Below are 22830 nucleotides of genomic sequence, written 5' to 3'. Positions count from 1 at the left end.
GGTAAAATACAAAAATATGTCAAATTAGTAATATTTTGCTCTTTAACAAAATACTCACAAACATGCTTATATAAAAATTTCAAATCTCAATAAAAATAGGATACTTAAAACTACAGAGTCTACACTTAAAAATATTAAAGAATTAAAGGAATTAAACAGCAAAGTTTTCTTTAAAAAATTACTATAAGGTTAACATTCAACTTATTACTTACCATACATGGAAGCTTAGATACAGTATCTCCTTATATATTCATGCCATTCAGCAAGCAAACTCAAATATTCAGAACAAGAATAATAAGTAAGTCAGAGAAAAAGGCTCCCAATCAGTAATGAACAAATTCATAAAGTCTACAGATTACAATTCATTCATTCATTCAGCAAATATTTCTTATTAACCACTCACAATGTGCCAGGCACTATTCTAGACACCGAGGATACATCATTAAACAAAAAGTTAAAAAATTCCTTGCCTTCACGGAGCTTACATTCTAATGGGGGAAACAGATTCAATAAACATAAGTAAATTATACTGTGTTACATAACAAATGTAGGAAAAGATAGCAGGGTAAGGGGAATCAGAAATGCAGCTTAAAATAGGATAGTTTGGATAGGCCTCACTTGAGTTAAGACCTGAAGGAGGTCGAGGGGGGTGGGGTCAGTAGGCCAAACACACCTCGAGAGAAAGAGCACTCCAGGACTGGCCAGTGTGAAGGCTCTCTTATGAGAGTGTGCCTGGCATATGTGAGGAACAGCCAGGAGGTCAGTGTGGCTGGAGGAGAGTGAGCAAGAGGGAAAATTAGTAGGTGATGAGGCCAGAAGCATGGTGGGAAGCGGGGTGCAATCATGTAGCACCCTGTAGATCATTTGGCTTTTACTCTGAGTGAAAAAGGGAACCCCTGGAGGGTTCTGAGCTGTGACATTTTATGTTCTAAAACGACCACCCTGGCAGCCGTGATGAGAAGAGACAGTAACGGAGGCAAGAGTGGAAACAAGATCAATTAGGAGGCTCTTGCACTGATCCAGGTCAGAGGTGATGGTGGCCTGGACCAGGCGGAAGTGGTGAAAAATGATCAGATTCAGGGTATACTCTGAAAGGAGACTGGAGATTTCCTAACAGATTGGATATAGGGGGTGACAGAGAGCATGAGTAAAGGATAATTCCCAGGTGTATACCCTAAGCAATGGAGGGATGACAGTGGCATCAACTGAGATGAGAAAGACTACTATGTGGAAGCAGGATGGGGGGTGGTGAGAGGGGAGATCTGAAGCTTAATTTTGGACATATTAAGTTTGAAAGCCCTATCTGACATCCAAGTATAAATATCATGACCGTAACTCAGGCCCTGCCTCAGAATCCTTTTCCCTCTTATCATAGGCAAAATTAAAATAGGCTGAGTTATTTTTAAACTACAGTAGACCAGAAATCAATGAAAACATTAAAATATAATTAAATTGCCCAGAAACACGCACCTAAGAAAAATTTATTAAAAACAAAATTCTACTATGCAATGGTCTACACATTCATACCAGAACCAAATATTAGTTTAATAACAAACATAGGTATCATTACAGCAAAGATATCACAGTCCCTGGAACACCGAAGGGGCCCAACAATATGTTAAAAATGAAGAGGTTAAACATAATTTTTTAAAAAATCAAGCTTTTTCCTTCTCTTGTAGCTGAGCAGATGAGTATAAACTAAGGTCCCAGGAAACCTTTTCAAAGATAAATGAGTGTAAGTCAACATACCTCAATACTTGTAGGATTAGGAATATACCATGATCATAATATTTAATCATTCAATAGAAAAACAGACAACTTTGAACCTCCATTTCTCTACCTTGTATGCTAAAAACTTCAGTAAAGGTAAACATAGAAACTTAAAGGCTAAAAAACAAGCACATTATACTGCCCCTGGCATAATGTAAATTAATTCTGTTCTATCAATGTGACATATTATCTTTTTCCTTTGGCAAAAACCTACAAGAAACAGTATCTCTCTACTTGGAAAAAGGTAAGCATATCCCTCTGGAGCACATATTCAAATGCCAGAGGAGAAAAAGCATCCCTAGAATCTAAAATAGCTATTTAAAAAAAGCTCCTGAAGCCAGGTCTTTCTTTCAGATCCTAGAATTCTCTTTCATTCCCAATTTTTAACAAGTACATTGTGACAAACTAGACTATGAGGTGAAAACACATAGGTCCTCTATAGATAGATGTGTTATAATAAGAAATGACAGCTGAGAGCCTAATAAAGGTCATAAAAACACACAGAATTATATTTATAAACATCATACAATACTGGGTTTTAATACAAACCACTGCAAATCAAATCAACAAATATTTATAGGGTTTTCATCCTGTGCAAGGTACCCACTTCAAGGTTCCCAAGGAGATACATTCGGTAGGTTACTTTCTGCCCGTGGACGCTACTGAGTATAAGCATCGTTGACGTCTCCCCCACCTCCACTGCTGTCATGTCTAAGTCAAAGTCACCCAAAGAGCCTGAACAGCTGCGGAAGCTCTTCATCAGAGGTTTGAGCTTTGAAACAACCGATGAGCGCCTGAGGAGCCATTGGGAGCAGTGGGGAGCGCTCACAGACTGTGTGGTAATGAGGGATCCAAGAACCAAGCGCTCCAGGGGCTTTGGGTTCGTCACGTATGCCACTGGGGAGGAGGTGGATGCAGCCATGAATGCAAGGCCGCACAAGGTGGATGGAAGAGTTGTGGAACCAAAAAGGGCCGTCTCAAGAGAAGATTCTCAAAGACCTGGTGCCCACTTAACCAGGTGAAAAACATTTTTGTTGGTGGCATTAAAGAAGACACTGAAGAACATCATCTAAGAGATTACTATGAACAGTATGGGAAAATTGAAGTGACTGAAATCATGACAGATCAAGGGAGTGGCAAAAAGAGAGTCTTTGCTTTCGTAACCTTTGATGACCATGACTCCGTAGACAAGACTGTCATTCAGAAATACCACAATGTGAATGGCCACAACTGTGAAGTAAGGAAAGCCCTATCTAAGCAAGAGATGGCTAGTGCCTCACCCAGCCAAAGAAGTCAAAGTGGTTCTGGAAACTGGTGGTGGTTGTGGAGGGGGTTTTGGTGGGAATGACAGCTTTGGTCGTGGAGGAAACTTCAGTGGTCGAGCTGGCTTTGGTGGCAGCCGTGGTGGTGGTGGCTATGGTGGCAGTGGGGATGGCTATAATGGATTTGGTAATGATGAAAGCAATTTTGGAGGTGGTGGAAGCTACAATGATTTTGGCAGTTACAACAATCAATCTTCAAATTTTGGACCCACGAAAGGAGGAAACTTTGGAGGCAGAAGTTCTGGCCCCTGTGGTGGTAGAGGCCAATACTTTGCCAAACCCCGAAACCAAGGTGGCTATGGTGGTTCCAGCAGCAGCAGTAGCTATGGCAGTGGCAGAAGGTTTTGATTACTGCCAGGAAACAAAGCTTAGCAGGAGAGGAGAGCCAGAGAAGTGACAGGGAAGCTACAGGTTACAAGAGATTTGTGAACTCAGCCAAAGCACAGTGGTGGTAGGGCCTAGCTGCTACAAAGAAGACATGTTTTAGACAATACTCATGTGTACGGGCAAAAAAACTCGAGGACTGTATTTGTGACTAATTGTATAACAGGTTTAGTTTCTGTTCTGTGGAAAGTGTAAAGCATTCCAACAAAGGGTTTTAACGTAGATTTTTTTTTTTGCACCCATGCTGTTGATTGCTAAATGTAATAGTCTGATCACGACACTGAATAAATGTGTCTTTTTTTTAAATGTGCTGTGTAAAGTCAGTCTACTCTGAAGCCATTTTGGAAAACTACCCCAACAGTGTGAAGTTACTATTCCTGCAGGGTGATGCCAGGTTCCATTCAAAATTTATTTACAACCTGCTCTGGTGGAGAAGCTATTGTCTTCCGAAACCTTGGTGTAGTTGAACTGACAGTTATTGCGTTGTGACCTGGAGTTCACCGTGAAAAGGGTCACCCAAGCAAAGTCATGGAGTTTTCTGATTATTAATATATGATTGTTGGCACATCCTATGCAATATATCTAAATTGGATTATGGTACCAGATATAGATGGGAATGAAGCTTGTGTATCATCCATTATCGTGTGTAATAAATAAATAATTTAATACCCTCAAAAAAAAAAAAAAAAAAAAAGATTCCCAGGATCCAATGGCATGCCTAATGGAGGAGCTATTTACAAAACAACTTCTCGGAGTGAGTCACCCAGATGCAGGCAGTATTATTTCAAATGACAGTAGACTGAAGTGGAGCACTTGATAGCTCCTTAAAGGGACGGACACTAGGATTAAGCAATGTTACATTACCAATGTGGGCAGTGCTTAGGGCTCTCAAACATCCAGTAACTCAACAAAAATTCAATAGCACACAACGTGCAGGTGCTGGGGGTGGGGGAACCAAATCTAGTCCCTGCCCTTCAGGATAATGCAAGAAGAGCACAAATCCTTCCCAAGGTAATGTGCAGCAGACAGGCAAACTAAGCAAGGGATGTTATTGAAACAGGAATATATTAAATTTCATGGAAGAGGGGAGGGCAGCAGTTCTTAAGAAAGTTATAATTTGAGCCAAGACATTAAGACTGAGTGAGAACTAGCCAAGGTGGGAAGGAAAGGCAACATTCTAGACATAGCCAGTCAGCCCAGTTGGTCAACAAATATTAACTGAACACATACTATGTTCTACTACTTTCAGTGCTGGAGATACAGTGGTAAACAAGACAAAGTCTCTGCCTTTAAGGAGTGTACAATCTAGAAGGAGGAGGTAGACAATCAATATATACATATTCAGAAAAAGACCAAGATAAGATTTTCAGAGAGTGATACATATTATGAGAAAAATAAATAAGAGTAACAGAACAGGGATTGTTTAGGGGAATATGGTACTTTACGTAGGCGTGAGATGGCCCGTCTCAGGTCTTGTTTAACCTGAGATCTGAATGATTAAAAGGAGGTAGCCACACAAAGATTCATGGGGAAAAGGATTCCAATCAGAAGGAACAGAAAATACAAAGGCTCAAAAACACTGAAATAACTGTGGCCAGTGGATATGGAACATAGTGAATGAGAAGCAGAATGGTAGGAGACAAGGTCAGATACAGAAGGAGGCAGGTAGTTACTGCCAGCTCTTTACAAAAATTCTATTTTCTCTTCTTCCTGGGATGTGAGTAGTCTGCATCTCCTAGCCTCCCCTTAAGTTAGGTGGCATCTGGTGACTGAATTCTGTCCAATGAAATAAGAGGCAAAATGAGGGTGCCATTTCAAGGTCAAAGCTTTTAAGATGTGGGTATTTTCCTTGCCCAGGCGTTTTCCCATTTGCTAGCAAGATACAGATAATAAGCAGGCTGTAGGAAATGGCAGAGCCACAAGATGCAAGAGAGCCACTCACTGGTTGGGAACACTTCCTTGGACTGCATGAGTGTAAAAAAAATTTCTATTGTGTTGGAGCAGTGTGCATTTTGGGGGTTTATTTGTGCAAATGTGTTGAGCTTGCATTTTGGGGTCTATTTGTTACCACAGCCAAGCCTAGCCTACCCTGACTAATATAAGGCTTGATCACATAGGATCTTGTAAGTTCTGTAAGCAGTTAGAATTTTATTCTAACTGCAGTGGGAAGACACTGGAAGCAAGGATGTGATACAATCTGCTGCTGTGTAGAGAATGGACAGTATGAAAGCAAGGGTGAGTGGAAGCAGGGAGACAATAGGAGACCACAGAGGTTATCCAGGTGAGAGAACAGTGGCTTTGACTAGGTGGGAGCAATGGATATGGTAAGAAATGGTCAGATTCAGGATACCTTTGTGTTTTTTTTTTTTGGCTGTGCTGCGCTGCTTGCAGGATCTTAGTTCCCCGACCAGGGATTGAACCTGGGCCCCGGCAGTGAAAGCACCGAGTCCTAACTGGACTGCCAGGGAATTCCCCCAGGATACATTTTGAGTGGAGAGCAGAGAGCATGTACTGATAAACTGCATGTGGGGTATGAAAGAAAGAGAGTAATCAAGAATAACTTCTAGGTTTTTGTTTGTGCATGGTGGTGCCATTAGGGAAGAATGAGGAGAAAACTGGAAAGGAACAAAAAGATTTAACAGGGAGTTGGGGGAAATCAATGGCTCTCTTTTAGCTGTGTTGTTGGAAATGCCTATAAAATCTCCAAATGAAGATGTCAAGTAAATAGTTGGGTATATAAATTTGGAGCCCAGAAGAAGGTAAGATTAAAGATAGATATTATGGGTTCATGATGGTGATATTTTAAGTCATAAGCCTGGATCAGCTCTCTCTGCTCTCCTACACGACAAAATTCAAACTCCTCAGCCTGTCACTGCACTGTCCTCCACAAGCTGGCTTTCACCTGCCTTGCACCGCCCTTCCTCTACACACACTTCTTCGTGCAGTTCCACTTGCCTCTAATGCCCTCCCCTCTTCATTAACCAAATGTTATCCATTCTCTAAGGCCCATGTCAGAACCTTCTGGGTCAAGATTTTCCTAACACTCCTATGTGAGGTGCTCTCTTCATGTTCTGGATTTGCATAGTAATTATTTTCTATGTATCTAGTTCAGAAAAGGCGTAAGTCACATTTTGCCGTATGTCATCTCTTCTATTTAATGCCTTAAATCTTAATTTTCACATATTTGTTCCCTGATTCTCCAATGAGATGACAGTTTCCTTAAGAAAATGCACATCTTACCCTTCTCTGTATTTCTTATAGGACCCTAGTATAATGCCGTGCATATGGTGAGCATTCAATGAATATCTGTTTGATTTGACGTCTTTTAAAAGGCAATGAGGTAGTTAAGACTTTTAGGAATACTTCAGCAAAATAAAGAAAGCGAAACTCTTAAAGAGGTAGACTTAAATCACTTGGAAAACCCACTAATTTAAAAACAGCTTGTCTGCCAACAAGGCTGACTAGTAAGGCATTACTGTACTTAAAAGGTAACATTTTAACTCACAGTGAACTTACCTATATCAATATCAGTAAACCCTTCTGCACTTATTGCATCCATCGTGCTTTTGTCTATTGTGTCTAGACAAAGACTAGCAAGCTGAGGTTCATCAAATAATCGAGCCTAAACATATAAAAAGCTAGTTATTTTATTTTCATAGTTACTTTACCTTCAGGCTGTACATATTCAAAGCTAATACTGTAAACAATTATAATTGCTAATTATATAAAAACACATACTTAAAATACAATTATAATGTCTATATGTGCTTAAAACTTTTCATTCCACAATCAGAAATAAAAGCTAAAAGCAAAAATGCCCTGCTGAGATAACAATTAATTCATATTACCACTAACAACCCTGTTATTTTTATTTTCATATGCCTATATATGCATTGCCTTGTTTCTTATACATCACTTATGTTATCCTTAATGAAACACTCTAGGTTAGATAAGGCAGACATTATCCCATTATCCAGATGAGGAAACAGAGGCTCAGAGAGGTATACTGACTTGCCTAGTAACATCTAGCTAGTTATGCTCCAAAGCCAGTACTTAAGTCCAAGTCTTAAGATCTTTTCACTAAATGGTAATATCAATTGTCAAGCATACCAGTACCAACAGATCAGATTTTTTTTTTCCATTTCCTATTTTGATTGGGGGAAGAGAATAAAGTACAAGAATTTTACAGCATGAAAGTTCTGGGAACCTAAGCAAAAACTAGGCCTGACAACAGAGGAGCAAATAAGTGAATTCACATGATGGAATATTACACAATAATGAGAATGAACGATCTACAACTACACACAACAATATGAAGGAATCCCACAAACTTAATGGTAAGCAAAAGAAGGTACTGTATATATTGAGCAAGAGTATACAGCTGACCCTTGAACAACTTGGGGGTTAGGGGCACTGACCCTCTGTGCAGTCAAAATCCACATATAACTTATAGTTGGCCCTTTGTAGCCGAGGTTCCTCCATATCCTTGGATTCAATCAACCACTAATCATGTAATGCTATAGTATTTACTACTGAAAAAATTACACATATAAGTGGACCCACAAAGTTCAAACCCGTGTTGTTCAAGGATCAACTGTATACTGTATGATTTTAGCAAAGCTAATCTAGGCTTTAAGAAGTCAGAAGTCAAACTTACAATATGTGCTTTATCAGGATGCATATTATAATTCAAAAAAAAGTTTAAAAATGGGGGCGTTCAAACTCAATTGAAATTTTTTAAAAATTGTAACACTGAAAAAGGAGAAATGAAATTCTTAAAAAAACATAACACTGAAAAAGGAGATACGATGATAGGTGTGCCAATGACCAATTTTCCTTCTGGCCTAGGGTCAGCTCTGTTTACATTTAATAGCATGGACAAAACAGAAGTCTACTGTCTGTATTTCAGTTTTTTCAATTGGCCCAATAATGCTTTTTATAACACTGTTCCTTCTAGCATGGGATCCAGTCTAGGATCACAGTTTTTGTATTTTTAAAATATGAAAAATAGTACATTTTAAAAATTCTAATTTCAGCAGATATTTTAACTGGCCAACTCAGTTTTTATAGGTGAGCTAGTGTTCATGCAAAAATTGATATTTTACTCTAGGAAAAACATTATTTAATTCAGAGTAGCAATATTTCAGTCACTTAGATACAGTATCAAGTTTCCTTTAGAATCTACTGCTGCTACTTAAGAGTAAAATAAATTTTCTCTAAATTTAGTTTGAGCCTGGCATTACCTGATAAAATAGCACTATTTTTAATGATTGTATCACTTCACAGAGAGTGTTTTTCCCTCTGTAATCTATGCTGGTACAGTATACTGGCTCTTTGTTTTAGAGGGAAGCTAGCATAGGTCCTCTCAAGTAAATGAACATGCTCAGTTCAAATGACTCACTTGGCAGGAACAAGACGTTCACATGACAATTTGTGGGCTAATTCACATGACCCCACCATGAAAATTTTGGAGTAATGTTGAGTTCTAAGACCAATGAGACACTGAAAAGTTTCTTTTTCTCAGTGACATCTGTTAACCCTTGCTACTCAAAGTGTAGTCCAGAAGCACCAACATCATCTGAAAGTCTGTTAGAAATGCAGACTCTCAGGCCCCACCTTGGCCTCCTGAACTAGAAAGCGTTTTTTTTTTTGTTTTTTTTGTTTGTTTTTTTTTTTTGCGGTACGCGGGACTCTCACTGCTGTGGCCTCTCCTGTTGCAGAGCACAGGTTCCGGAAGCACAGGCTCAGCGGCCATGGTTCACGGGCCCAGCCGCTCCGCGGCATGTGGGATCTTCCCGGACCGGGGCACGAACCCATGTCCCCTGCATCGGCAGGCGGACTCTCAACCACTGCGCCACCAGGGAAGCCCTAGAAAGCGTATTTTAATTGTCAAAGTTTAATTTACTGGTTTCTAAAGTTTTTTTTTCTTTTGGCCATACCGCGCAGCATACGGGATCTTAGTTCCCCGATCAGGTATGAACCCGTGTCCCCTGGAGTGGAAGCGCAGAATCTTAACCACTGGACCGCCAGGGAAGTCCTATTGGTTTCCAAATTTTATGACTCAATTTAAAAAAGAGTAGTTAAGTGACCCTCTCTACACACAACAAAATTGTTTAGACAATAAAGAATCTTATGACTATCAACTTCTTTATTGGATTTTCATCCCAAATTCAAAAGAGGAAAAAAATGCAAAGAGACATCACTTATTAGTTATATAATCTTGGTCAAGTTATTTCACCTCCCTGTGCTTCAATTTCCTTGTCTATAAAATGGGGATGATAAGAAAATCTTCACCTAGAATAGCTACATCTCCTAAAGTTATTGTGAAGATTAAATGAATTAATGCATACCAAGTATTCAGAATGGTACCTGGCACACAATACTCACTCAATACATTTTGCTATTATTATCATCAATATCACCGTACCTTACTGGTTTAAGGTTGAGACCTTACTTTTACCACTTGCTGTCTCATGTTATATAACATATTTACCTCTTTACGCTTCCATTTCTTCATCTTTGAAATGGGGATAATAATAAACAACAGCACAGCTGTAATGAGGAGTAAATGTGATAATATATACAAAGGGACTAGCTTAGTGTCTGGAATACAATATATACAGACATGGAGTTCTGTGATTATGTCTAAGAAGAGGTGACATCAGCATGTTCTTTCTTCTATAACTATAAATACTTAACGGCCAAAGATTAAAAAAAAAATGCCATCAGTCATTTTTGGTATGACAAAATGGATGTAGAGGGCTTCTCTGGTGGCGCAGTGGTTGAGAGTCCGCCTGCCGATGCAGGGGACACGGGTTCGTGCCCCGGTCCGGGAAGATCCCACATGCCGCGGAGCAGCTGGGCCTGTGAGCCATGGCCGCTGAGCCTGCGCGTCCAGAGCCTGTGCTCCGCAACGGGAGAGGCCACAGCAGTGAGAGGCCCACGTACAGCAAAAAAAGAAACAAACAAAAAAATTAAAAAAACAAAAATGGATGTAGAACTGGGAAACTTGAGCTGTGGGCTCTGGCCCCACCTAGACTGTTGTGAGACTTTGGGCAGGTAGTTAACTAGCCAGGTTTTAGATTTTTCATTTGGAAAATGAGATGGTTAGGCTAAGGAACAGCCATGATTATTTCCATTACTAATATTCAGTAGGATTATATATTATTAGTTTAGACTTTTTCCCCCCCTCATTTTAACTTGCTTAACTCTGTGAAGACCCTATCTCCCCAAAAGGTCTTATTCTGAGGTACTGGGGATTAAAATTTCAACATATGAATTCTGGGGGACACTAGACTAGTTTAGGATTTTGAAAACAAATTTGTAAAAGGGTATCATAACATTGTCTAAAAAGAACAACAACAATTTATTTATATCTCAAGTATGGAGCTCAGATTACAGGCATTTAACAGATGCTAAATAGTATAAGTTAAAGACTGGTTAATGATTCCATAGATGTGTTCAGTTTGTAAACATTCATCAGACTGTACACTTATGATATGTGTACTTTTCTACATGTATAGTATACCCAGTGAAAACTTTTTAAAATGTCAAAGTAAGGATATTCTTAAATTCTAACTCCTCCAGAAGTGGGTCAGCAAGCTTAAAGACAGAAAACAGTAAATCTTACAACTTTTCTGGACTTGAAATATTCAATCTTAATTTCAGACCCAACGCAAATCAAGAACAAAGATGTCCAGAAAGCTTCATGCTATCATACTCTCAATCATAGCAGGAACAATGCTGGATACTAACCTCAACTCCAATCCTAAACAGTTATAACTTGGAGTCATAATGCCCTATTTGTATAAGGCTTCAGTTTCTTTACCTATTATATGATATATTAACTCTAATTTGCTTTTCTATTCTAAAATTATATGACTCTGATGTATTTTCCTGAATGATAACAGAAGATTTCATATGCTTTAAAATAATAATCTAGGACTAATTCTCCAGGAAACAGTAAATATTCATATATAGTTGTACCCATTTTTTAAAGCTAAATGATACATACCTTAGCTACATTTACTTACCTGAGTAAGTAACATAAAGGCATTATCTGCCCTCAGATGTTTGGTGAGAAATTCCACACAATGTGCTTCCAAGGCTGGGACTGCATATTTCTTAGCAGTATAAAGAGTGGTCATAACTGTTTCTGGGCCAATTTGAACTTCATCTGAATACAGAAATCTGGGAAACAAGTGGAAATTGCAGAGATGATCAGTAGGGTTTTAGATAAGCAATCCATCAGTGTTAAACCTCTGAGGAATATTTTAAAAGATAATGAGCAAAGTGAAAAATAACTTGAAAAGTACATCAAACTTTCCAGGGCTACAAGGGCATGTGCACACACATCACCTCATTTTATTCTGACTCAATCCTGAGAGGTAGGCAGTGTCCATTTATAGAGGAGATTAAAGTTAAGTGAAGATCATGGGATCTTCATGTCTCCAAGTCAAATTTTTAGAGGTCTTTTAGCACCTACAGCAGCTTAGGATGAGTGGTTCATTTACCTCTCCTTCATCAAAGGATGTTCATGTAAGCAAATCTACAGATGGCTTAAGTTCACATCTCTAAATGTCAAACATCCATTTATTTCCTGATAATGGTGTCTTCTTATTCTGGGCATTTTTTAACCTTTCTTTGTTATCCCAGAATTAGCATTATGACCAAAGACTAGAGTACTGGGGCTTTGGAGGAATAAAACAGTTTAATAGTGTATTAAATGACCCCATATTGCTATGTACTTTTGAGTATTTAGATCCAACTTTCTTTCAAAATACTATCAAACCAATACCTCCTCCCCCACCCCGGCTGGCTGCTTCTAACTGTTAGGTCACTAGATAAATCAGATTCCTAGAAGTGCAGATAAAGCATAAGATTCTCAGAGAAGGCCTGGGCAGTTCTTGCTGAACTATACTGAAGCTTCTGCATATCCACTTCAGGGCTCCTTTGTGGTTCCTCAGAGACCTTTGTGCTTACTGCCCAGTTCTCAGCTACACTCAGCATAGCTGAGGGTGCTGGAGAAATAAGGCATTAAGAACAAGTATTTCATTTTAGCAATACTAAAGACTTAGAAAGAACACTTATTACACTTATAGTCCCAGGACCCAAGTCATAAAATAAGAGTTTAAGAGAACCCATTAGGGGGCTTCCCTCGTGGTGCAGTGGTTAAGAATCCACCTGCCAGTGCAGGGGACACAGGTTCAAGCCCTGGTCCAGGAGATTCCCACATGCCACGCAGCAACTAAGCCCGTGCGCCACAACTACTGAGCCTGTGCTCTAGAGCCCGCGAGCCTAGAGCCTGTGCTCTGCAACAAGAGAAGCCACTGCAACGAGAAGCCTGTACACCGCAATGAAGAGTAGCCCCTGCTCGCCGCAACTAGAAAAAGCCCGCACGCAGCAACGAAGACCCAATGCAGCCAAAAATAAATACATTTATTTAAAAAAAAAAGAAAACCCATTAACATCTTTCAGAACACTCTATACAGCAAAGTGAGTGAGGAAAGGAAGTTCTATTTCATGTCCCTATCCACTGCTTTTCAATTTCTTCTTTTATTCTGGTGGGCAGACTCACCGCCCAAGATGAAATTCTAGCCTGTTGCATCCCCCTAACATCCCACCCTAACCAAATGCTGGCATTCCTCTAATAGTATCATTATCCTTACAACTACCTCCAGTGGAGGCTGTGCATTCTCATACTTCCCTATGTCTCAGGTTCAAAAGTGAAGGTTGCTGGTTTTCAAGATTACACTGTTTTCAAACATTTTTTCAAAAACCTTTCAAGTCAGCCATCTGTATCACCCTCATAATACTCATTTAACATCAGGTGCCACTTGGTGATGAGTACAGGGAATGAAAAAACCACTTAGTCCCTTATAGTCAGGGGTAGGGGAATGAATAAAAAGGAGAGAGAGAAAATGAACATTTGTTGCGTCGCTACCATCTGACAGATGCCAATTCATTTAATCCTCCCACAAGGAAGGTAGGTGCTGCTACCTGCATTTTAAAGATGAGGAAACAGAGGCTGGGGAAATGCAAGAGCTGTCTACCATAACATGCCATTTCTGGGCTTCTGGCTGCTCTCAGTGCTAGACTATCAGGCCCGTCAGGTGAGGGCTGTTTTAATTTGCCTGGACTCAGGGAGAGATGGCTTGGGTTTGAGCCTATTCCATCACCTGACAGCTATGTGACTTTAAACGAGTTATCACTGTGTTCCTCTCTGAAAAGAGATGTGGGTAACAGTATCTACTTCATAATGCTCTGGTGAGGATTAATATCAGTTAAAATACACAAAGTGTTTTGAATAATGCCTGACAAATACTTAGCCTCAGTAAATGTTAGCTGTTTATTTTTATATTGCTTCATTTCTATTTTCCTCTGCATTTCAGAAGGTTTCCTTGCCAGTCTTCTAGCCCTTCTATTTTTCTCCCCAGCAATCACATGTTTAAATTTCTAAGAATTCTTGCTTCTTTCTTGTGTGTTCCTTTTTTTTTTTTTTAACTCCACAGCACTGTCTCCTTTTTATGGATGCAAAAATGTTCTCAAGTCTCCAAGTTTTAAAAGTTCCTTTCTGTTCCCTGAATTACCTATTTCCTTGAGGATCAGCTGTTCTTGGTCTTTTTTCATATTCTGATTTTCCTTATATGTCAAAAGATTAATGATTATCTCCAGTTGAATATCCTGGTAGCTGGTAAGTTTTCTTTGCTGCTGTTTAAGTATAGGACTGCTTTCCAGCTAAAACCTTCTCCAAAATGGAAAGGGTGGCTGGGAGCTGTGCATGTGGGAGGCTTGCTGACTGGCACCTTGCATTAGAGTGGGAAGGCAGCCTTTAGGTTAGAGACCAACCCCCGCCCCCCGCCGCCACCCATGCCATTACCCTGGAGTCCCTAAACCAAATCAGCACCCTAGTTCTCCCCAGGTGGTTTGTCTAGTTTATTTAAAGAGGAGCCTGTCAGATGTCACCAGGAGTTAGCATACAAGAGGGGGTTTGAGGGGATGGCCTATAAACAGGCTTTAAATTAATGCCCATGTTTTAACCCTACCTTCTCATTTTCACCCTCTTCACTACCAACTCTCCACCTAGAGCCGTGCTGGGGCTCCGCCAGGAAAGGCAGCTCCCACCACCACTGTAGTTCCTCATGCTCTGGATTCTGGGCTCCAGACTTGGCCACTCCATTTCATCATCAACACACTTCCAACTGCTTTGTTCCTTTTCCACATTGGCTTCCAATCTCTCTCCTTTTTTTTTTGTCTTCATTGTAATCGATTTATTTTCTTTTGTATTTCTTTACAGTCGGTTTAACTGGGGCAGAGAGAAGGCTAACATCATGCTCAGTTCCCTTCCTAAACTAGAAACCTAGGAAGTTTTTGTTTTAAGGGCAAGATAGGAAGAAGTCTTTACATCTGTCTTAATCTTTTTTCAAGCAAAAATTACTAGAGTTATAAAATATAGAGCTGAAACGTGGGGCCTTTATTACCATTTGTTTGAGTAGATTCAAACTTAAGGAAACCAGCTCCACAAAGTTGAAGTACATGGTTCTTTAAGAATCTATAAGTGGGGCCCCTGACAGGAAGATCTGGAAAAGCTTCCTACAAGAATTTCTACCTGAGATCTAAAAGATGAAAAGAGGGCAGGAAGAACATTCCAGGAACCAAAGAATTGTGTTTTTAGACTATTCTATATGGTCCAAAACCCCATTCAAATTGCTTTTATGAAATTATACCTCAGTAATATACCTTTGGCTCGAATATATTTAAGAAACATCTACATTTATATCTAAAGACATAGACTGAGGATACTACTGATGTCAGTAATGCCTTCATTTATTTATTTTTTTGGGCTGCGTCGGGTCTTTGTTGCTGTGCGCAGGCTTTTCTCTAGTTGCATTCGAGCGGGGGCTACTCTTCGTTGTGGTGCGGTGGCATCTCATTGCAGAGTGTGGGATCTAGGGCACACGGGCTCAGTAGTTGTTGCTCGCGGGCTCCAGAGCACAGGCTCAGTAGTTGTGGCGCACGGGCTTAGGTGCTCCACGGCATGTGGCATCTTCCTGTACCAGGGCTCGAACCCGTGTCCCCTGCATTGGCAGGCGGATTCTTAACCACTGCACCACCAGGGAAGTCCCAGTAATGCCTTCTTTATGAGGGGACTGCATCAGGAATTTTTTTTTTAACTGATCTTATTGTCAGACAGAGTTGTGCATCTCCTAAGCAGTTGGTTTGTTTTTAATCTACAAACACTATGAATTGTAACTGACTAGCCAGGTTTCTCTTTTTGTAATAGTTGCTAAAATTATCAAAATTAAGTTTGTGGAGTACCTATAGCATGCGTTTTTGTATTGGCTTCATCTTGGCTCTGTTTTATTTCTTATCCTTGTGTTTCTTGTATGACATTTTAAATTCTTTTTGGAGCAATGCAAGTTATAAATAAATACTAGACTATAAACAGTAAGAAAGGGAACTCTGTGTTTCTTATATTTTTCCCTGTATCTTTCCTACAGCATCGGACACAGTGTGGGCACCTGGCTAAGCCTTAATGAATACATGTTAGCTGACTAGACAATTCAGTACAGGTTTCTAGCTATCATTGATAGGGAAACCATTTTCATTTCTAATAAGAAAAAAGGCTACTTGAAAATCCTAGAATCACCTTGATTCATATTTTATCAATACATCCATGTTTTCTCTACATTCTATTTAATTACTAAAACTGCTATATTAAACAAACTATGTAAGCCAGTGTTTACAAAATATAATTAAAAATTAAACATATTAGCACAATACTTTGTATTTTAAAGTGAACATTTCAGCTCTGATACACTACCTCTAAGGACAAGAGCACAGAGAAATAATTACAGGTCATCAAACTATTTCTGATTTCTCCCTGAAGATGAATGGCTTTCCAAAAGATAAAACTTAGGTTACATTTAATCTAATTTAAAAATGAAAAGACTAAGGTAAAAATTTCATTTTAAATTAGAAAAATCACAAGATCATGTACGAGAAACTGTGTATCACTACTGATTCTTTCATTTTACTCAAAAACATTTATTGAGGGACTATATAATAACAAGACACTGAGACAGGTCCTAGAAATACAAATACGAGAGCGATAGCTCTGCCCATAAAAAGCTTATGGTATGGTAATAAAATGATTAAAAAGTAATGTCATAATTACAACAGAATTATGCATTAGGCATGGTTTGATAACTAATCTCTAAAGATGGCACCAATAAATCACGCCTCCTACTATCCATACCCTTATACAGATCTGTCCCATGAGGAATCTGGGCTAATCCTGTTTGCCTCTCGTTAACTAACAGAATGTGGCAGAAGTTAACACTATGCCAGTCTGGGACCTAAGCTTTGAGGATGCCTGGCAGCTCCTACTTTTGTGCTTTCTGGACCCATGGGCTGCTGTTATCCAAGAAGTCAAGCTACCCTGCTGGAAAGATCAGCTGGAGAAGACATGGAGAAAGAGAGAAAAAGGTTCAGCCAACTCAGTCTGAATCAAACCTCCAGATGACTCCAGCCCCAACTGCTATCAAACTATGACTGCATGGGAGACCTGAAGAATATGCTCTAAGAACCTCCCACACAACCCTGAAAGATAATAAAACCATGTTTAAGCTGCTAAGTGTTGGAGCTGTTTGTTGTACAGCGATAGATACAAAACTTGCTACAAGAGATCAGATGAGGCAGAGTGCAAAATTAATGATGTTTTATAGAGGAGATAAAGCCTGAAGTATATGTGAAGGGTGGTAATTAAGTGTGGAAATCTTCCAGGCAGAAAGACTAAGTACAAAGGCAAGGAGGCTTTAGAAGGCAAGTAGTAAAATAAGGGAAAGGCCATCAGTAGAGTCGGGGCACTGGGCACATGGAGAGGAAGGGGAATAGATATCAAATCATAAAGGTCTTGTATACCTGCTGAAATGTTTAAACTGCATCCTGTATGCAAAAAGAAGACATTAAGAGATTCAGGGGAATCGTGATAATGTCTGGATGTGAGAGAAATAACTTTGTTAACAGTGTGAAGAGTGGAGAGAGCTAAGTCTAAAGGCAGTGGTCTGTCTGAAGCAATGCTGGAAAAAATTAAGAGAAGGGGGCTGAACCTTCATGACTGGTCCAAACAGGATAAGAAACACATGGAACAGACTGAAACCAAACTACAGCTTGGAGCCAAGCCCACCTGAGTCAATCCCCAACTGACCCACAGAACAAGAATATTCAAAGGAAGAATAAATGATTGTCTTTTTTAAGCCCCTGAGTTTTGGGGTGCTTTATAGCATTATTGTGGCAAAAGCTGACTGAGACAGGGTCTAATAAGCGTGCCTGCCTCAAAGACTGTTCTGAAATTTGAGTTCCCACAAGGTGCTTAGGAATAAACGGTAAGCGGAACGTGGCAAGCACTCATTAAGTGTTAGATATTTTTACTGTTGACATGTCCATCTGTATGGGTACTAGACATTCGTTTGTGATTGTCCAGTTGGAAATTGGGTTCGGGCTGAGTACAAGTTTGGCAATATAGCTGGGGGAGTATGTAGTGCCATGGGTTAATAGGAGAAAGGAAGAAGACAGCTGAAGACAGAACCTGAGGAATAGTTGTCACCTGAGGAACCCATGTCTCCTTCCAGCCACCGCTCCATTTCTCTGTTCCTCGTCGCAACAAAACTCCGAGAGGATTATTTATACTAGTGGTCTCCAGCTCCTCACTTCATATTTTCTCCCCAATCTACTCTAATCCTTTTGTTGAAATCACTCTTGCCAGGGCTATCAATAGCCTCCATGTTGTCAAAATCAATAATTCAATGTTCTCATTTTACCCAACTCTCAGCAGCATTTAACATAGTCAACAACTCCCTCTTTATTGGCTCACTTTCTTCAACAGGACTTTCAGGACACCACGTGGGCTCCTTGCTTTCCCTTCTAATTCCACTAACAGCTGTGGCTCAGTCTCATCCTATGCTCCTCCTCCTCTGCTACATCTCTACCTGCTGGAGGGTCCCAGAGCTCATCCTTGTACCTCCTTCTCTTCACAGTCTATTACACATTCCTTCCCTAGGTAATCTCACCTGGCCTCATGGTTTAAATACCATTTACTCTTAACTTTCAAATTTATATTCAGCAAGCAGCTCTTCCCTAAACTCCAGGTTCGTATTTCTAACTGGCTGCTCTTATATCCCTCCTTGGATGTCTGGTAAATCTTCTTGGTTCTACCTTCAAAATATATCCAGATTTTGACTACTTCTCATCATGTCCATCACCACCACCCTGGTATATAAAACCCACCAACAGCTCTTGCCTGAACTACTGCAAGAGCCTCTTTTATTCAATTCCCTGCTACTCATTTTACTCCTTCCACAGTCTAATCTCCAAACAACTGCCAGAATGAGTTTTTAAAAAATGTAAACCAGATCATATCACTCCCCTGTTCAAATGCTTCCCACCAGACACCAGAGGGAATCCAAGTCCTTCCACAGGCTCCACAGCCCTGCATGACCCTGGCCAGCCTATCTTTTTGACCTTATCTTCTACCACTTTCCCCTGTATTCTATCTGCTCAAATCACACTGGCTTACTCTTGCAATTCCTCTAACAGGAGAAATTTGGGGCCTTAAACATGTTTTTCCTTGCTTAGAATGCTCCTTCCCTCATGACTTGATCATTTTTCCTTAAAATGCTTACCAGTATTTGACATTATATCTTTGTTTCTCCCTACTGGATTATAAGCTCCACGAGGACAGGGACTTTCTCTTGTTCACTGCCATATCCAATATCTAAAACAGTGACTGGCACAGTATTTCTTTTTTCTTTTTTTAGACAGGTCTCAGACCAGATAGGGCCTTAGAGACCACATTAAGGATTCGGATTTATTTTAAGAACAATCAGGAGACATTGGGAGGGTTTAAACTAGGAAAAGAATATAATGAGGTCTGTATAATTATAAAGTTACTTCGGCTATTGTATAAAGAATGATCGGAAGGGATTGGGGTACACGTGGGGAAATAAAAGAGGAGATTTTTACAGCAGTTGGCTCAGCTATGGTAAAGGTGCTTGGGATAAAGAGAAGATTCAAGAGATTGCTAAATAGATGGAATGAACAGGACTGGACATGTGGATATAAGAGAGAAAGAAGACGAAGTCCATAACAAGGGAGGCAGTATTTCTCAAATGAGCAACTAAAGAACATCACGTAAAGGTCTGGCAGACCAAAGTAAGCAGTTTCTTAAAGTGCTTCAAACTCAAGTTCAAAAGCCTTTAAGTAATATTAACTAATTCAAGTTGTAAACATAAAAGTATGCCCAAGCTAACCTGCTTTTCCACCTCAGCAAGTACTGTAAGACATTTTTTTGTCACGCAATAATAGGTAAGTACAGCACCTATGTTTCATAACCAGCCGTTAAATAACCTAAGTTCAAAAATCACTTTCAGAATAGAACAATGCCTAGAACCTGAAGTACAAATACCATGACTACGCTGAAAATAGGAAAATTTCAAGGACTCAGATTAATTCACTTATTTTCTATTGATGGGAAAGGATTGACTGATCAACAGCTTCAGTGAAAGTATGAAATCAGCATTTTCCCTCTACATTCTTATCCTAGCAATCTCAATGTTTTTTAAAGGAAAAAGCTACCCAACAATATTTTTAGATCAGTGGCTCTCACGTATCAGTATTTAGGGAGAGTATTAAATATGCTCTCAAGGTCCCAACTCCAAATATTACAATATTGTAAGGAGGGAGGAAGAGACCTACAAATTTAACAAGTACTCCAGGTGATTACAATGCAGGTGGACCAACAGAAAGAATACTTCTAGTTTAGAAAATCTAAATGAGCTATAACCAATCCTCCTGGTTGACTTCAAACCAAAAACCAAAATGATCTAGATCCTAGCTTTTGAGTTGTTTTTTCCCCCTTTATAAATGTAATTGAACTAAATTACAAAAAATATGAGAAACAAAGAGAAAAAAAAAGTCAACATCATCTTACCATTCCAACACAACTTTGGTTAGCATTTTGGTATACTTCCTTCTCTCCTTTTCTCTAAGTATACATTTGCTGTTTCTTTTCCCAGTTTTTAATCATAGTGAGCACAGTTTCAAATGCTAATTATATACATTTTCCACATTACTATTATTACCTAGTCTTCATGAATATCATACTTAGTTGCTGCACTACGTTCCATCAAATGCACCTATCACTGTTTAAGCATTCTCTCCGCTTGACTACTTCCTCACTACTGTAAATAACCCTGCCTTAAATATTTTTGTGGGGAACATTTTCAGTACTTGAATACCCTACCTGTGGGGAAAACAATCTACAGTGCCAGACTGTTTTACCACCACCTCTGTCAGAGAGGGCTCCCCAGATGTTATCTTAAAAAAAAAAAAAAAACTGGAGGGTTTAATGGAAGAGGAAAAGTACATTTTTTAATTTGCACTTCTTTAATTACTATCGAAGTTAAACATTCGTTGTTAATTATTATTTTTTTCTTTCCCTAAGTTATCTATCCTGTCTTTATCCACTTATTAATGGGATTTTAGATTTCTTTTCTACCTGTGTTGTGTTAACTTTGTATTCAATTTCCTTGATCTTCCTGAGAGCTGTGAGCCTTTGTGGAGTATTTATCTCTTCCACTGACCTACCTGTTTTTGTCTCAGTACTACCCAAGACTGCTATTTTAATGATACATTCTACTCAGGCAGATAAAACCATCTTGGTATAATGAAACACACATGGCCTCTGGTATGACTTGGCTCTGTTACCTCTTCAAGTTACTTGACTTCTCTGGGCCGCAGTCCCATTTGTAAAATTGTAGCAAACAATACCTATACGTTCCGAAACGGCCTTTCGTGAATAACAGCTAATAATGCCAAACTATTAGCTCCCTTCCATTAAATAAAATTAATCAGAAGTCAATCTTCTATCCTCAAGTAATCAAAAAAAAAAAAAACTCTTAACATCGAAAGGGAGATTCGTTTTTAAGCAAACATAACCTTATCTGCAGGAACAAAAGGTAGCTAAAGCCAAACTTACTTGTTTTGATATTCACTGTCCTGGATCATGACAACTAACACGAATGAAAAAGGCGTAAGAGGATAAAAATAAAATAAAAGTAAAAATAAATTTTAAAAAAATTTAAAAGGTCATCTCGTCTACAAGACTTCCCAAGTATCCCTCTTCCCCAACAAAAACCTAAAACGTCGCAAATGGGCAATCAGGACAACCTGACCCATACTCTGTCCTCACCACTTCTCTAATTCCCAAGCGTGGGCAACAACCCGCTACTGGAATGTGAAAACGCACGCTAATTGGCCTTAGACACTAATATTTACTCTCACAGCCGGCGGGCAGCCGTCCCGGCCGACAAATTTCGGTTTCGCCCTTCCCGAGCATCACAGACTCGGGAGGAAATTGAGGCCGGGAGGGTAAGGAGAGCCTTGCCCAAGGACACCGCGGGGTTGGGGAGGCCGGCTCGGTGCCCGCCGCTCACCTCAGCAGCGCTAGGAAGGCGGCGGGCTCCACGTCGGGCAGCTCGATCTCGGCCGACGTGGTGGCCATGCCGCCGTTGAACATGGCGTCGAAGACTGCGCTGCCGGCAGCCAGCACGAAGCGGTGGGCGGGGATGCGCTGCGGGCCCCCAGCGGCGGCGGCGCCGCGGCCCTTGCCCAGCACGAAGCGCACATCGCTCAGCAGCTCCGAATTGAAGAGGAACGCGAAGCGCTCCTTCAGCGACGCCTTGGTCGCCTGCCAGTTGTACAGCGGCTCCCGCTGCAGGGGTAGCAGGGGCCCCAGAGAGGACGGCGGCGGCGGTGGCGGCGGCGGCGGCCCCGCGGCGCCCGGCTCCGCCTCAGCCCCCGGGACCTGCTCGCCCGTAGCTGCCGGTCCGAGCGAGGCCATCCTCCAGCGGCGCGGCTCTGCGGGCTAGAGACAGCGCTCCCGCCGCCCAGCCGCCATCGCCGAGGCCGTCTCCCGAGGCCGGCACCGCCTCCCTGCCTTCCGGGAAAGGCGCTTCCGGAGGCCGCGCGCCTCCGCCGGCCCCGCCCTGAGCTGCCCTGCGCGCGTCCCCGCTGGGCCGGGAGGCGGAGGCGCGCGTGGCTGCCCAGGCCGGACCTGGAGGGGACCGTGACCCCTGCGGCGTCTGGGCCGCCCTGGGCGCACCGAGCTTACCCGAGCCCCGCGCTCCGGGTGGTGGGACTTCGGTGGGCTACATGCAGCCCGGCACGGGCGCCTCCTCAGACCTGCGGGCCCCGAAGCCCTCGCCCCTCCCTACCTTCAGGCCCCTCGTCACCAGCTGCAGCGCCCCCGACTCGTATCTAGGACAGGTCCCTAGGCTCTCCTTCTAGGAGTCGC

General features: G+C 40.9%; 1 protein-coding gene and 1 pseudogene across 2 annotated transcripts in view; one reads left to right on the top strand and one right to left on the bottom strand.

Moving 5' to 3' along the window:
* The window catches only part of BTBD1 (BTB domain containing 1), a 44838-nt gene extending 22351 nt beyond the window's left edge, over nucleotides 1-22487 (bottom strand). Inside the window, exons 1-3 of one of the 2 annotated variants that reach the window (XM_032621130.1) lie at nucleotides 21971-22487; nucleotides 11510-11666; nucleotides 6993-7098 (exon numbers count right to left, since the gene is read on the bottom strand). In XM_032621130.1, coding sequence (XP_032477021.1) covers nucleotides 6993-7098; nucleotides 11510-11666; nucleotides 21971-22377 — 670 coding nt within the window. In that variant the 5' untranslated portion in view covers nucleotides 22378-22487. The remainder of the gene's footprint in view (nucleotides 1-6992; nucleotides 7099-11509; nucleotides 11667-21970) is intronic. The other variant, XM_032621131.1, reaches the window with a different exon arrangement.
* Nucleotides 4-3833, top strand: LOC116748366 (annotated as a pseudogene).
* Nucleotides 22488-22830: the final 343 nt, after the last annotated feature.

Source organism: Phocoena sinus, chromosome 2 (genome assembly GCF_008692025.1).
Source record: "Phocoena sinus isolate mPhoSin1 chromosome 2, mPhoSin1.pri, whole genome shotgun sequence".
NCBI classification, from domain to species: Eukaryota; Metazoa; Chordata; class Mammalia; order Artiodactyla; family Phocoenidae; genus Phocoena; species Phocoena sinus.
This window is presented reverse-complemented; position numbering and strand designations above follow the sequence as displayed.